Raw genomic sequence first — 16,263 nt, forward strand, 5'->3', positions numbered from 1 at the left:
ACCGAAATACTCTGCAGTAATGAGTGGGAGGCACAGCTGCAGCCATAGGTAGCATCAGCAAGGGGAAAGAGCTTTGAGAAAAAGGTCAGGTGCAGGCAAGTCAGCATTACAATTAATATTCTATGATGCAACATTAGCACTGAGCTTGCCTGTTTAGTAACAGTCTAATATCGCATCATTTACTGGAGGTGTATAAATGTACACGTGCACACAGTGCTTGGTTCAGGTTAAGAAAAGGGGCTTAGGTAAAGAATTTATTCAGCCTATTCAGAAAATGTTCAATTATTTAACCAGTGAAAGAAATAAAGACATAATAATCTTCATTTTATGGTATTTTTCATACTGCAAAGCATTCAACAATTATACGATTGTATAATTTAATAGTAAAGTATTTCACTGTAATTAAAATAGAAAATAAGTTTACTGGGAAGTAAACACTCTGAAAAGATTAAATATATATAATACAGGTTCTCCTAGGTCTTTTACGCCTCTTTCTCTCTGTGCACCAGCATACGTTTTTATGTTTTTGCACAGTAGCTTCTAAACTTCTCCTTGGTTCAAGATGGAAGACCCCAGACCAAATTATACTGAAGAGCCAGCAGTCTGCCTTTTATAACTAATCTTTGGGGCATCCAGTGATTCTGTGTGTAACTGGGATTCTGCTGCTTCCAAGCATAAAGCTTATCTGATTCAGTCACTCCTTTGGTTAAGTCTGGAAGTGTGCTGAGATGCTGCTTCTCCTGGTGGAGGATACGGGACAGGGTAGACAAGGGTGGAAGAGGGTGCATCATTTGGTTTTATTTTATATATTGGTTCCTCTAATGTTGGCACAAGGATTTCACTTTGATTTTATTAATAAAAAAGATCCCTGAAAAGAAAACCAAATATATACGTTGATTGCAATGAGTTGACCGCACAGTTGTGTCAGCATCAGCTCTGCAGGTAGAGATATAGACAGAATAGTATTAAAGACGATTTAAAAAGAAAAAATACTCTACAAAAACCCATGCTGAACAATGATAGATTTATTTTTTCAGTTCCTACATATTCTTAGAATCAAGTTGCATTGACTTTTCAACCTTCATCCACCCATCCATTTTCAAACAGAGGACATACAGTGCATCACTTTTTCCACATTTTGTTATGTTACAGCCTTATTCCAAAGTGGATTAAATTAATTTTTTTTCTCAGAATTCTACACACAACACCCTATAATGACAACGTGAAAAAAGTTTACTTGAGATTTTTGCAAATTTATTAAAAATAAAAAAACTGAGAAAGCACATGTACATAAGTATTCACAGCCTTTGCCATGAAGCTCAAAATTGAGCTCAGGTGCATCCCGTTTCCCCTGATCATCCTTGAGATGTTTCTGCAGCTTAATTGGAGTCCACCTGTGGTAAATTCAGTTGATTGGACATGATTTGGAAAGGCACACACCTGTCTATATAAGGTCTCACAGTTGACAGTTCATGTCACGTATATGGAGGCACTCGCAAGGTTCTATGCTTCTTTTAGCCTACTCGGGTCTTCTGTGAACAGCAGTTGGTGACTTACCTTTACATGGCATTGTCTCAATCCATAATCTGCTCAGGTATAGCTCTCTGCTGGTAGAATGAGCTCCCCATCCCTCCCCATATCCAAACTGCTCATTCCCTCAATGTATTTATGAAGCTTTTGATAATTCTCTCTCTGTTTCTGTGAATGTATGTCTTAAGTGATAATGACTTTGAACGATTCTTGTAACAAAGGGAGGATGAACTAGTTTTGGGTTCTGTTTGATTTAAAGCTGCTCACTTATGATGATTGATTTTATAACCTTGGCTTTGTGATGCTTGGGTACCCACAGCTTTGGCATCTTCTTGAACCTGGAACACCAATGATAAAGGCCAGGATAGACAAGTGCAATTAGGACACACACACAAACAAACAAGGCTGGAGCAAGGTGCGTAGTGCTTTTATCCACAAGCAAAGAGTGTCTAAAGATAAGTGCAGTGCAGTTCTCCAAATAAATAATCCAATAAATAGTACATAAAATGATTGCTTCTTTATGGAACATAATAATCAATTCATAATAATCAAATTGTAATACGCAAGTTAAAAATCAAAACTAAAAACAAAGAGTTTAAATCATGTGCCTTCTCTGTTCTCCGAACCTTACTCTTTCTTTTCCTTCTCCACCCCTGCTAACCCATAGGGGTCTTCTCATTGAAGGCTTACACACCAGCAGGTGTGGTCATCAATTCAAAAAGCTTGCATCTCAGCTACCTCTGCTGGTCACTGCTGGGACAGCCAAGACTGGCTTCATCATACTACTACTAATCTTTTGGCAACCGTAGAACAATTCCTGAAGCTCTAGTGCCACTCCTCTCGCTCTCCACAGGGCCTCTTCCCGATCTCCTTGCCTACCATTGGCTGTAGCAGCTTACACTTCTGATTTTACTCCTGGCTTTTCCACAAGCTCTATTTCTCCCTTTTTTCTCCTTTCTCTTCTTTCTTGCTCCCTGTCTATTGTGCTCTGACTCCTCATATGCTCTGTGGATGCAGGTGCTTTGATTAATGGCTCGCTGAGTAGATTGCATCAGCACATTAAAAAGCAAACAGCTCGTTTCCACACGGATCACACTGTAGCTGCCAGCTTCTCAACAGTACATACCTGCATCAACCAGCCTGAGCCGCACTACCATAAACTCCAAACATACTCCACCACAGACATGTTACACTTGTTCTTAAACAATCCCCCAGACTGATGTTTGCTCAATTATGTTTGACCTCTTTGTATGTTGCTTTGGATTAAAGTTCTTTAAATTTATATGATTATCTGTAAAAATTCTTGGTGTGGTCCACTCAAGTTATTTTGGTCATGCAATGGCTGTGGTATTACTCAATAACTGCATTTGTCAAGGTCCACTATTTGGCCTAATGGTGTGTGCTAGAATGGAAATATGTAAAGTGGTTCCTGCAGTGAACTGGCATCTTGTCCAAAGCTGATTTGACAATGCCAAAGCCCTGCCATCGAATGAGCATCAGTTGCTTATAACATTGAAGATGCTCTATAGATTATTTACAGAAAAACATGATTTGCTTTTCTTCAGTGATTTTATAGATAAACATGAAAAGGTCTTTAAATAGTTTACGTGAGATATGAGCATCATTTAATAAAGCAATAACACGTAACACTTTACCTGGTCTCTTGATATTTTAAAGCTGAAATGAGTTTTGTTTTATGTGGTAATAGATTTTGATATGCTTTAGAGGAGTGAACTTTATATGTGTGCAAGGATTATGCCATTTATTAGTTTTTGGGAGTGCAAAGGTGTCCCTTTTCATATCTTACCATCAAAAAAGGGTGAGGCCTTTGTTCAAGGGTGGCTCCCTACCTATTCAATATGGACCTAGGTAGCATGATCCCACACTCGAATGCCAACCTTGTCTTTATCGGTCAAGGAGGGGTGTTATTTCCTTCAGTTGTAAATAAAAGTTTGCTCAGAGACACATTTTGTTTATGCTGTGTATCCCCCTTTTAAGAAGTGATTACAGCACTCTACTTTTAAGTTATGTATGACCCATGATCGATTTTGTGCTCTGTTTCAGTCTGAGATGTACAGTGGAGAGTTTATTCATTTTGAAACTTCATACAAAATTCTGCCATATATAGATGTCTACTTATTTAAATTCCACAGATTGTAACAAAAGTAACAACTGTTCTGTTAGCTTCCATGCTGCCAACATCATAATTGCTTGACCTCATGGAATTTGTTTTGTTTTAACTTAATTGTTGTCCTCCCTGTAAATTCTACTTGCAGTGTATCAGTATTTTAACATGTTCCATCTTTCTATTAGTGTTCCCTTTTTTGCTTCGCCCTACTGCACATCTAAATGATGTTCTGTTTTATTCTCCAGGGAAGTGCAAAGTTATTCAGTTTTATTTTTGTTACACTCGGTCATGTGTTACATTTAGTACCACCCTGCATTGTGATTCTTCCTTTCAGTAACCTTAATTATTCTCCTTAGTTTATGCTTTCAAATCCTCCACCTTTAATCTGGAGTTTTGAGTAGCTCAGGGATTTGCTTGTTTCTTTGCTTTGTGACATTTGGGGAGGACTCACAAGGCAACCTAAACTTAGAGAAGTCTAGGTGAAATTAAAGTGATTTATTTATGTCGACAGGGGTTTGCAAAGTCTGTCCTGTAGGGCCACAATGGCTGCGGGTTCTTTGTTTCATTAATCAGAAACAAATTGCCAAAAACAGATCTTATTTAAATTTATGATTTGCTTGTGTTTTCATTTTGTCATGTCAGGACAGGTTTTTTTCTCTCTCCCTTCCAGAGATATCTTCCAAATGAATTGTTGTCTGATGAATAATTCTTAGTCCTTCACTTTCCTATCTTCAGTTTACTTCCAAATGGTCACAAATATTTGATCAAACCAGGTAGTTCATGATGAATGCACACATTTGTAAATGGAAACAAGTTAGATGGAGGGCTGCTGGTCCATTTGTCATTTTCATTGTATTGCCAATAAGGAGCAATTTGAAATAATTAGTGCAATTATTGTATTTAAGACTAAAGTAAGTACCGAAGGGTGTGTGATCTTATCAAGGGGACAACTAGAATGAAGCATAAAAATGTTGCTTGAACAATAAAGTTGACTTCCCATTAGGATGTTGGGTTGGAACAAAACCTGCAGCCACTACAGTCCTCCATTACCAACTTTGCAGATCCCTGATCTAGACTAACAAATATGTGACAGTAATTGAATTGAAAGTAGTAACAGAACACACAACACTAACAAAATAGCAAAACATAGTCCCCTAATCCAAATGAAAGACTTTGACTGACTTGTGGAGTTGCTGACACTCTTTCCCACTCCAAGAAGCAAGAAGTGCTTTCTCTTACCTCTCTCTGAAACACCACTGACCTTTTTTCCTCTTACCAGATGTACCCTTAGCTTGCACTTTTATAATGTCTCCTATCCCCACAGACCTTTATCGAGAGCCCTTTTAAATGTGATCGTAGTGATATGTCTGGGGTCACTTCCAGTACCATCTGAACTACTTCTAGACCAGAACTAGCATAGTAAAGCTTATGGAGTCATCCATCCAGAGGTCCCATTGTAGCCCCTAATTTCCTGTTGGTCCATTTATAGTTAACTTCACAATGCCTAAACATAGGCAGCTAATTATTGCAACTTCTAGTTATACGAGTGGTGAATGTGTGTCCTCTTGTCCTTCCATTATTGGTTTTCTCCTGGAATATTCTATCAGTTTTAATAGTTTTCATTTTTTTGTTGGTATCCCTTCAGGGCAGAATGGTGCTGTCCTGTCTTTTAGAATGCCCTCGACTGTAAGCCAAGTCAGGCCCTGACTGTACTTTTACAGCATAAACTCATTAAAAAAGACATAATTCTGTGGAAATTAATGTGGGTATTATACAGTTAACTGCAAAGAATCAAAAATAAAACTCGAAATGGATGCTTATCTAATGAAACAATAGCAAACCACATTAAAGCCACCTACCACCGTCACGGAGTAAGGCGTGAGTGAACTGATTAAGGAAGTGCAAAGGTAGAAGGGAAGTGGTATACACGCTGTCCACCGTAGAAGCTGCCATTGTATGGCAGACTCTGACCAGTTCACTGGTGTGCCGCATGTTCTCCTTAGTCTTTCTAATGTTTTGGTGCTGCTGGGGTAAAAAGAAAGAATCAGCAAACAAAGATGGTAAGTCTACACAATGCTGTTCATGGCACTTGAAGTTCTGCACTTCAGATTACACCATGTTCAAAATAAGTTTTTCAGATGTTGGGGGGATAATTCTTTAGTCTGCTTTCATTTTTGGTTTGTTTATATAGATAACTGATTTTTAGGATTCCATTATTAAAAAGTAAATTGCAAAATTATTAAAACATAAAGCAGTCATTCCTGAAACATATTTAAACTACATTCTTTTTGCAGTTAAGTCCATGAAAAAGGTCACAAAATTGTGTGAAGTTGCATTTGCATATTCTGCGCAGAATCCAGATGAGCTTGAGTTAAATGTGGGTGAGAAGGTGGAATTTGTCAAAGAGGTAAGGCAACATTTCCATGACAATAGTTTCCAAGACAATTATGTTAACTGATGAATGTTCTGAGTTGAAGTTTTAAGGTGTGTTTACATTGTTTACCTCAAACTAAAGGCTAAATCCTTAAAGGAGGGAAGCAGGCTGGTTCAAAATCCCAGGTTCCCAGGAACAAATCCCAGTCTGCATCCTGTCTATCTGTATGCTTCCCATGTATGTATGAATTTTATTCTGGGTTCTTTGATTTTACGATCATATCCAAAAGACGTGTTATGTTAGGTAAACTGGAGTTGGCTCTCTAATGAACTAGCAGCCATTGTGGTTGAGGTTCCTGCCTTGATTAAAATACTGGCACGATAGGCTCTGGGCTCCATAACTGTGAATTGAATTAAGTGGTTTTGATGATGCATGTATTATTTGTACTAAAAGTTATAGATGCTTTTGCATTTATTTTACACCTTGGAGTCTTGTATGTGCTTCTGGTGATTGTAAAATTGACCTCAACATGACTGATTATGAGTGTGCCTTATAAGGAACTTGCACTCTTTCCAAATGACCATTCAGAAATAAAATTAATGAATAAATAAATGCTGACAAAGCTAGCTATAAGTAATATTTCCCAGTATTGCTTCACATTTACTATTTGAGCTTAATTTACTTTGCTGTTAGAATTAAAATTGTTTCTATAGATAACTTATTACAATCTTTGGTTGTATCTTCAGAAAGATTTTACAAACTATTGTACATTCTCACTTGCAATGAACTTGTCTAGACCTTTAACATTGAATTGCATATTGTGTGTGCATATCTTTGAAAATAAGGTGGCTGTTACCTGCATGCCAGTTGTTGTATGAACACAATGTAATCACAACAGATTTAAATCAAATATATTGAATTTTTTATCAATGAAATTGGATTTTTACTTTTTGTTCCACAGATTAGTGTGGTGTAGGTGTCTGTATGTCCATGTGTTTTATTTCCTTTAAGCAGTGATTTATTTGAATGTGTTATACATTACTTATGGCTATAAAATTGCATTGCTACTGTAATGCACAGCAGAAGACAATAGAGAGAGTGCAGGTTTTCTTGTTTGATTTGATTATATATATATATATATATATATATATATATACACACACACACACTGTGGTCCCTGGCCGGGACACCCAGGAGGACCAGAGAAGGGCTAGTGCCTCCTCCAGACCGCAAGGGGGCGATCGCCCTGGTTATATCGGGGGCCACGGGTAGGGGGCTTGGAAGCCCAACCCTGTAGGAGCCCGTGGCCACCGCCAGACGGCACCCTGGAGCCCAGCACTTCCGCCACACCAGGAAGTGCTGGGGGGAAGACGACAGGGGACACCCGGACGGCTTCCGGGTGCGCAGCTGGCACTTCCGCCACACTGGTGTGTGGCCAGGACTGATTGCTGGGAAGCAGCTGGAGCCCATCCGGGTTCCCTTTTAAGGGGCCGCCTCCCTCCAGTCAGCAGTGGATGTCGGGTGGAAGTGGACAGAGCTGGAGAGAGGACTGGAGGCAGCCAGGAAAGAAAGACACAGAGACTGTGAGCCCTGGACTTTGGGGAATCGGTGCAAGAGGCACTGGGGTTTTGTGAGCACGGTAATATTGTAATATATATAATTCACTAAGGCAAGACACCCATGGAAAGCGATTCACTAAGCCGGCGACAAATAAGACACCTATGGCGCACGCAGGAAGGAGCCACGCCCACCAACTCCAGGACCATTGGATACGACGACAACTCGCAGAGCCACGCCCACCAACTCGGAAGCGATGACACAGAAAAAACGCCGTCATTTATATTCGTCTGTCGTAGAGGCGACATGCACCTCCGAGCGACGTTGGCTGTTCATAGTGGCATGTTTCTCACGGAGGTGAATCGCCATATGCAGTGTGTAAAACGGTTTGTGAGGAGTATCCCATGGGATCCTTAAAACAATCCTTTACAACTGAGGTTAAAACAAAATGAAGTAAGCAGTCTTTTCGGTTACGACGCATGATCACGTGCACCATAGCAAACTGTTTTACACGCTATATACAGCAATTTGCGCTACTACCATGGTCGGGTGTCTTGGTGGATTATATATAGAAAAGCAGCCAAAACCGCACAGAGCAATGAAAAGTCTACGTGAGACACAGGTGCATGTTGACTGTGCAAAGATGACAACGACTCAAGTGACGAGTTGGAGATAGGCACATAAGCAGGCAGGGCGCAATGGCTGTCTGCCAGTTTTCAGTCACGGACGATTGTGTGTTGGTTCATTCCATGCATTGTTACAATGTTGCTTTTCTTACTGATTTATTACATTACCGATTTTTCAAATGTTCATTTTCTCCCTGTGCTTAAAAATCATTAAAAAACCGGCCTGATTATGCGGCATATGGTACGCCGCGGGTTGGTGTATGTGTTTAATATTCCTGAAAACTTTAAATATACTTAATTTTTTATGTACAGTAATAACATTAATCTGGATTAAAAATAGATGTTGCTATGAACATGAATATGGATTTATACAATAGGGTGGTCCAGATCTAATTATGCAATTTCCTTTACGCTATAACTTAAGTTTATTACATAGAAAATCACTCAAAATCTTGGACAATCGTGTGAAATGATGACATGAAGAATTGTCTTTGCGCCAAACTGGAATCGTCCCCACATAAATCAAAGTCATCCAGACGATCTGGATCTGCATAATTAGATCTGGACCACCTTGTAGAGATACATAACATACTGTCCTCATATGAGCTTAAATCAGCTCTGGGTTTTATGGGACCTATCCTGGCAGGATTAGATGGGGTGGCAGCTCTCGCAAGGCCCACACTCTTACTTAAATGGAATCAATTTAGAACTGCTAACTGAAAACAATACTTGAGAAAGATTTCATATATTCTTTCTTTTCTGTGTTATACCTTAATGCAGTCACTTTTTAGGAAAAGTATCTCATTTGAACCTGCACCAATTATTGGACACTTGTAAAACAAAATCAGTTTGAAAATGCACAGTACTATTGCTGAAGCCGATGTCACATTACATGACTTCTAGTCGTAGGGTATGTCGGACTTACTGACTGCATCCCCTGAGCTGCCCGTCATGTCAACTTTCTTGACTGTGTGGCGACTTTCCAACACAATCCTGCAAACTCCTTTTTCTGACAGCCAGCAGCCTGACGGAGCCAGTCCTGTGTGATAGATACAGATACAGTGAGTTCAGCTGCAATCTCTGCCCTTTTTGTTTTCTCCTTATTCTGTCTTGGTACATAAAACATGAGACTTCAGACAGAAAAGTTTCTATTCTGTTTGAGAGGTTCAAAACAACCATGGTCCTTTTTTTACTCATCACTGCAGCCTATGCATTTTATTTCCAGATGAGCTTTCATTGGTGGTCATCTATCATGCAAACCAAGCCCAAACCTATTTGATTTTGTTGGAGAGAATTGTGGACTTCACGGGATCGTGCTGCTGACTGCCTCTGACTCTATATATTAATTGAAGGCTGCAACTGAAAATCACTGGAAAAATTGTCTAAAGTGACATGGTCTTAAGAGAAAGTAGTTATGTATTTTTATCTAAAATGTGAATTTAGATTTTTTTTTTTCCCCTTGTAACCCCCAGATATAGGGCATTGGGGTTGTTGAATTTAATGGTGCTACTGCCCAATGGGTCATGCATTCTCAATTTAGATGACACTCTGGTGGTTGATTGTCTGAAGCTTGCATGTTCTTCCTATGCCTGCGTGGATTTTTTTCTTGTGCTTAACTTTTACCCTGTTACTAAGATTCGTGAACAACTCTAGATTAAGCCTTAGTGAATGTATGTATGTACGAGTAGGCCCTGTAATAGACCAGGACTGGTTCTTGTTTTGCTTTTGATGCTGCTAGGATAGGCCCTAGACAAGTGTAGCTGGTTTGTATAAGTTATGTGGGCTAAAAACAATGCATAATAAAATACATAATTCTACTGTTCAGCAATGAAAACGCAACCACTGCCACTCGACCCCCCAAGTCCACCCACATACTGTACTTGTGTTTCCATTCACTTCACACTGAACTGCAACTTGCGGCTGCTCATGTGAAGATTTTTTATTTTTTATAGTTTCACTACCTGTATTGAATTCAGAGTTGGATGTTAGTGAATTCTTGACATTGTGTAAGTAGATTTACTGCAGTTTCAATCCTGACCTGTAACTTTCACGTACACTCAAATTCTGAGAGAATTAAAAGGATGAAGTGAAGCTCCATTGGTGCTCACGTGGAATGTACTTTGTAACAATAACTATGTAAAACAAATACAGTTGATTTTTCTTACAGCAAATTTGTTTCTCCTTGGTTTTCATGTCTCACAGTAGTGTTTATTTCTAAACAGATAGAAGATGGCTGGTGGCTGGGGAAAAAAGATGGCAAAATGGGGGCCTTTCCATCAAATTTTGTCAAGGGTAAGCCTACAATATCAAAAGGTAAAAGACTAAATAAAAAATGTGTTCAGTTATTTATACAACTTGTGTATCACACATTCTTTCCAGTTGTAATTAGTTTTGTGGCTAACAAAATGTAACCAAAAAAAATAAAATCCAAAATTATGTGAACAGCCTAGTCGCTACTTCACAGCTCTGCAATATATTCTGTAAATAAATTTAAATATCTTTTTTTTTTAAATCAATGAATTAAAATTTCTTTATATATTTCTTGTGTACAGTGTTGATAAATCATCTTGGTGCATTCTGCTCATGTCAGTATCCGATGGATACCATATCATAGCAGTTTATGGCTGTTTATTGAATATCCAGAAAAAAGGAGAAACCTGAAAAAAAGTGCACTTAAAATGTTGTGAGAGAGGAGACGTCAATTTGGCTATGAAAGGTTCATGGCCTTCATAGACTGTATAAATCAGAATGGCCTGAAGAAAAATAATTCCCTTCCCTACACATAACCAATTTAATAGCTAGGGTGACAACTTGCTGCTAGCTGTCCTGCTGTCTGGCAAAAATGGAAAGTGATATTATCTATGAATCGATGTTGAAGTCTATTCAGTGACTCGCTGATCTAAACAAGGAAGAGCTCTTTACAACAATCAGCATTGGTGAGGATGGCGAGACAATAGTCGGCCTCACGCTGCTTGAAGAAAGATGATGAGGAATCTGGCTGATCTGGACTGTTTAAAAAAATGTGGTATCTTGGAAGGAAGAGATAATCTGGCTGTTCAGAATTAAGTTTGATTGCACTGTATCTTACAATAAAAATGCACTCCTATCAGAGGATCTGCTAAATACGCACAAATGCTGATTGTCGTACATTGCCTTATTTTTATGGGCAGTGGGGATGATACACCGCCTAGGATGTGACCAGATCATGATAGAAAGAATGCAAAACAGTTGGTTAACACAGTAAGCACTACAATGTCTGTCTGAAAAAATAAACAAAATTCACGAGCTCTAGTAGAAAGGTCAGCATAAAGAAGATGGAATGACGATTAACTCACTAAAGCTGCATACTTAAGTACATTTTCAGAAAATTTAATGCATGGGGATTATCTATCTATCTATCTATCTATCTATCTATCTATCTATTGTAATTAATTGCAGTGGCTAACGATGGGACTCTTAAGAAAAATAAAAGAACACTTCTTTGCTGTAGCGCCTTCTGTAGTTTAAACAATTTTAAGGTGTTTTTCATAGAGAGTCGTATAGTGAAAGCGTTTGTGTGTATTTTCTATATTGGGAGTGCTCTGATTGATGTCTCAGAGGTGGGGATTTAACTGTCAATTACGTATGTGAAAAAGAAGCTCAAGGTGAAATGGTGTTATTCTGATAAATGTGATTTTGACATTAATGAGGGAAGAAAACATCTATGATTATCTTCTACCAAGCAAATATGCTGGAAGTCCCTGGGAACAAATTTATCTTGGGAGTTGGAGCGGAAATAGTCAGTCGGCAGAGTCAGCACGTTGAATTCATTACATATCTGTTTTCATGTTATTAGGACTGAACCGAGATGACAGTCACAAAATGAAACATAAGTCAAAACAGATTTTCTTTCTGTTTTTTTTTTTTTGGTTGTTGCTTGAGTGCTAGTCTCTAACAAAGTCTTTCCTTTTGTTGTTCAAACTTTTGGAGTTTTTTCGTTGTGCTTGCTACCTTTCTTATAGTGCTACATATAACTTGGCAATGTGCATGGACACAAAATGACAGCAACAATTAAAGTTCAGAACAATACAATATCAAAGCAATAGGAAATGAAAATGAATAATAAAATGTCATAAATTAAATACAAATATATTGCTGACCATGATACTATAGCAAGTAATTATTAAAGACGGAAAGAAAAAATAAATAACCACATAATTCTGACACAAGCTACCTTAGCAGGTTATAGATGTGAAGAACTGTCAACAGATTTGAATTTGAGAAAACAAATGAAATTACTCTAAATTGCAAAAATCTGGTGGAAATCAGGGTGGTTGTTAAACAGTTGACTGGTCAAAGGCCATCTTTACTGTGAAGTTTAGTCACAAAATATTCAGTCATTTTTGTTTATTATTTTATTCCCTCCTTCGCATTTAGTGCAGCTATGAATGAAGTTAAATATTTTGTCAAAGTAGCCCGTGATAGACATTAAATACAGTGCCATCTCTTTGCTTTAAATGATTTTTTAAGAAACAGACTTGGTTTTTTTTTTTTTTTGCAAAAAAGGGGCAGAGCAAACTTGTGTTGTCCTGTGCCTCCAGAAAGAATTTGATGCTTCAGGGATGCTATCCCTTCTGCTTTGACGGGCAAGTGTGTACATGCAGGAGGAGTGCGCCCTGAAAACATGCCAAGTAATTTGAGTTTAGTTTAAGTCACCCTCCTTCATGTCATGTAGATCAGCGTTTATGAGGTTGCTTTGTTGCATTGCTTTGTATGGAGGGACAAAAGTCCCAGAAAGTGGTTTACCAGATTGTGCTTAGAAAGGAAGTTTCTGATGTCTCGGAGCCTTCAGAGGTCAAAGCTTCACCTTTTAATGGTGACTTTTGGGAGATTCAAGTTTAGAATGTAACATTACATTCACAGAGGTGGCATACCAGCATCCTCATCCCTAAGAAATGTGCCCCTTCTCTGTGTTGGTATGTGCATTGGTTATTGTTGAATTTGTGTGGTTGAAAGATGCCAACACCTTTTTAGGACACTTTTGGAACTTGCAGAGAAAATCACACGTGTGGTATTTGGATGCTGCTATTCATGCAGTGATTTGTGCTTCTGTCTTTGCTTTGAGTTCTGGGTTCCAGTCCTGGCGCAGTTTTACTGCCTGTCTACAGTTCATTATATTCTTTTCTCCACTACGCTAAAGATGTGTGTGTGTGTTCGATTAATTGGCCTCTTCAAATTGGCTTTGTATGAATATGTATATGTGTGGAAGTAGGGCGGCACATTGGCACAGTAGTAGTGCTGCTGCCTTGCAGTAAGGAGACCTGGGTTCGCTTCCCAGGTCCTCCCTGCGTGGAGTTTGCATGTTCTCCCCGTGTCTGTGTGGGTTTCCTCCCACAGTCCAAAGACATGCAGGCTAGGTGCATTGGCAATCCTAAATTGTCCCTAGTGTGTGCTTGGTGTGTGGGTGCCCTGCAGTGGGCTGGCACCCTGCCTGGGGTTTGTTTCCTGCCTTGCACCCTGTGTTGGCTGGGATTGACTCCAGCAGACCCCCCGTGACCCTGTAGTTAGGATATAGCTGGTTGGATGATGGATATGTGTAAGTACCCTTTAATGGACTGCTACCACATCAGAAATTGAATTGATTCCTGTCCAATGCCAAATGCTGACAGACTCGGCTGTGTAAAATCCCCATGATGCTGAATTGGATTAAGTGGATTTGAAAATTGATTGATGGGTGGCTGAACCATTTCAAGGAGACTCCTGTGTGCAAGCATCCTAACTCTTGTAGAGCACCGTAATTGTATCACTTTGTGAAGCAGTGGTCAGATATGTTCTGGTTGGCAGACTTTGTTATGGTTAAGTGTCATAAACGTTTAAATCAATTGTGGACTGAGGCATGCAGTGGAGGCTGGCCTGTCCAACATTGAGAGATGATTTTAGTCTAAATTATGATTGTGGAAGTGTCACTTAGACAGAGCCATTATTGCCCTTCATAGTTGAAGGCCATCCATCTTGGAGCTATGCAGTGTTCTCCATCAAGGAAATTCTGTTACTGCTTTTAATTAATAAATCCATGGAAAAATTAATATTACAATAAATCTCTGTTTATGACAACATGAATTCAGAGTGATAATGAATAATAAATTATATTGAGAATTCAGAGTCTGTCTTGGCAGCACTGGTCGCAACATAAGAGCTAACCTTACACGAGACACCATGCCATCAAAGAAGTAAACCTGCGTTATGTTATGTACAATAAAATATGAATTGTGTCTCTTTCTTTATATAGCATACATTCACTATTGTGGGTATCAGTATATTAATATGTTAAAGTCTCGATTACAGAACTTTCACCTCTGATCCACAATGAACTGAATGACTCTTCAAAAAAGTCAAGACCGAAATTTCCCGAAGCAATAAATAACCAAGAAGTGAAAGAAGTAAGTGTGTTAAAGTTTCTCCTCTTGTGAGGCTAGCAATTCATTATTCATTATGCAATTCAAAAGCTTCATAAAGTAGCTGAACATACATTTCCACTTTGAAATAATTAGCAACCCAAGCATGGTATCATTAGTTTATTATAGCTAATAAAATATGATATAGTTACATGCTGTAAGATCCACCAAGAACATTTGAATAATTCTAACTTCTAAGAACCTGCTCATCGTATTGGTATATTGCACAATCATATGTCTAACTGCAATTTATTTTATGAGAACAAAAATAACATCCTTCCTTATTAGTAAAGATGCATCAAATAGCTGAAGACTATATTTTTATCATTTGCCCTTTGTGTGGCCACAGATGCAATTTGTGTGTGGAGTGAAAGCGTAACAACAGTGTTTACCGTTCTATTACAGAGCGTACACGAGCATACAACATCAGTGTAACCTGGCAGCGTAAAACTCTGAACTTCAACACAGCTGTCAGCCATCCAGAAAACTTGATGGCAAGTGCTTTCCAAGATATTGCTAGCTGCCATGTCGCAGTACTACCCTGGGCAAAGAATGTTAAATAAAAAATGCTTATTGAATGTGAATTTTCACTCTCTCGGTGAGAAAAGACCGCAGTGGAAGGGACTAAAATTGATGGGTACTTCTTTTTATTTTAAATTACTGATACTTTCCCATTCTTCCTTGACAGAAATAGGCTTGTCTGCATATAATACAAGAATGGCCTTTGGAGCTGAGTACCTGTTTCCAAATTAGCACATTTTTGACATATTTAATAGACTGACACAGTCCACAATCATATGAAAATGTTTGGGAACTCCTCTTAATTCTTTGGATTTTTGTTTGTCATTGGCTGAGCTTTCAAAGTAGCAACTTCCTTTTAATATATGACATGCCTTATGGAAACAGTAGTATTTCAGCAGTGACATTAAGTTTATTGGATTAACAGAAAACATGCAATCTGTATCATAACAAAATTAGACAGGTGCATAAATTTGGATACCCCAACAGAGATATGACATCAATACTTAGTTGAGCCTCCTTTTGCAAATATAACGACCTCTAGACGCCTCCTGTAGCCTTTGATGAGTATCTGGATTCTGGATGGAGGTATTTTTGACCATTATTCCATACAAAATCTCTCCAGTTCAGTTAAATTTGATGGCTGCTAAGCATGGAAAGCCTGCTTCAAATCAACCCATAGATTTTCAATGATATTCAAGTCAGGGGACTGTAACGGCCATTCCAGAACATTGTACTTCTCCCTCTGCATGAATGCCTTTGTAGATTTCGAACTGTGTTTTGGGTCATTGTCTTGTTGGAATATCCAACCCCTGCATAACTTCAGCTTTGTGACTGATGCTTGAACATTATCCTGAAGAATTTGTTGATATTTGGTTGAATTCATCTGACCCTCGACTTTAACAAGGGCCCCAATCGCTGAACTAGCCCCACAGCCCCACAGCACGATGGAACCTCCACTAAATTTGACAGTAGGTAGCAGGTGTTTTTCTTGGAATGCAGTGTCCTTCTTCCGCAATGCTAGGAGCTCTTTGTTATGACCAAATAACTCAATTTTTGTCATATCAGTCCAAAGCACTTTGTTCCAAAATGAAT

General features: G+C 38.7%; 1 protein-coding gene across 3 annotated transcripts in view; it reads left to right on the plus strand.

The window, feature by feature from the left end:
• The window catches only part of sh3d21 (SH3 domain containing 21), a 91,587-nt gene that overhangs the window by 4,215 nt on the left and 71,109 nt on the right, over positions 1–16,263 (plus strand). For all 3 annotated transcript variants that reach the window (XM_039740594.1, XM_039740597.1, XM_039740596.1), the window contains exons 4-6: positions 5,953–6,065; positions 10,438–10,507; positions 14,540–14,634. In XM_039740594.1, the coding sequence (XP_039596528.1) occupies positions 5,953–6,065; positions 10,438–10,507; positions 14,540–14,634 (278 nt within the window). The remainder of the gene's footprint in view (positions 1–5,952; positions 6,066–10,437; positions 10,508–14,539; positions 14,635–16,263) is intronic.

The sequence above is a fragment of the Polypterus senegalus genome, chromosome 17, assembly GCF_016835505.1.
Source record: "Polypterus senegalus isolate Bchr_013 chromosome 17, ASM1683550v1, whole genome shotgun sequence".
Lineage (NCBI taxonomy): Eukaryota > Metazoa > Chordata > Cladistia > Polypteriformes > Polypteridae > Polypterus > Polypterus senegalus.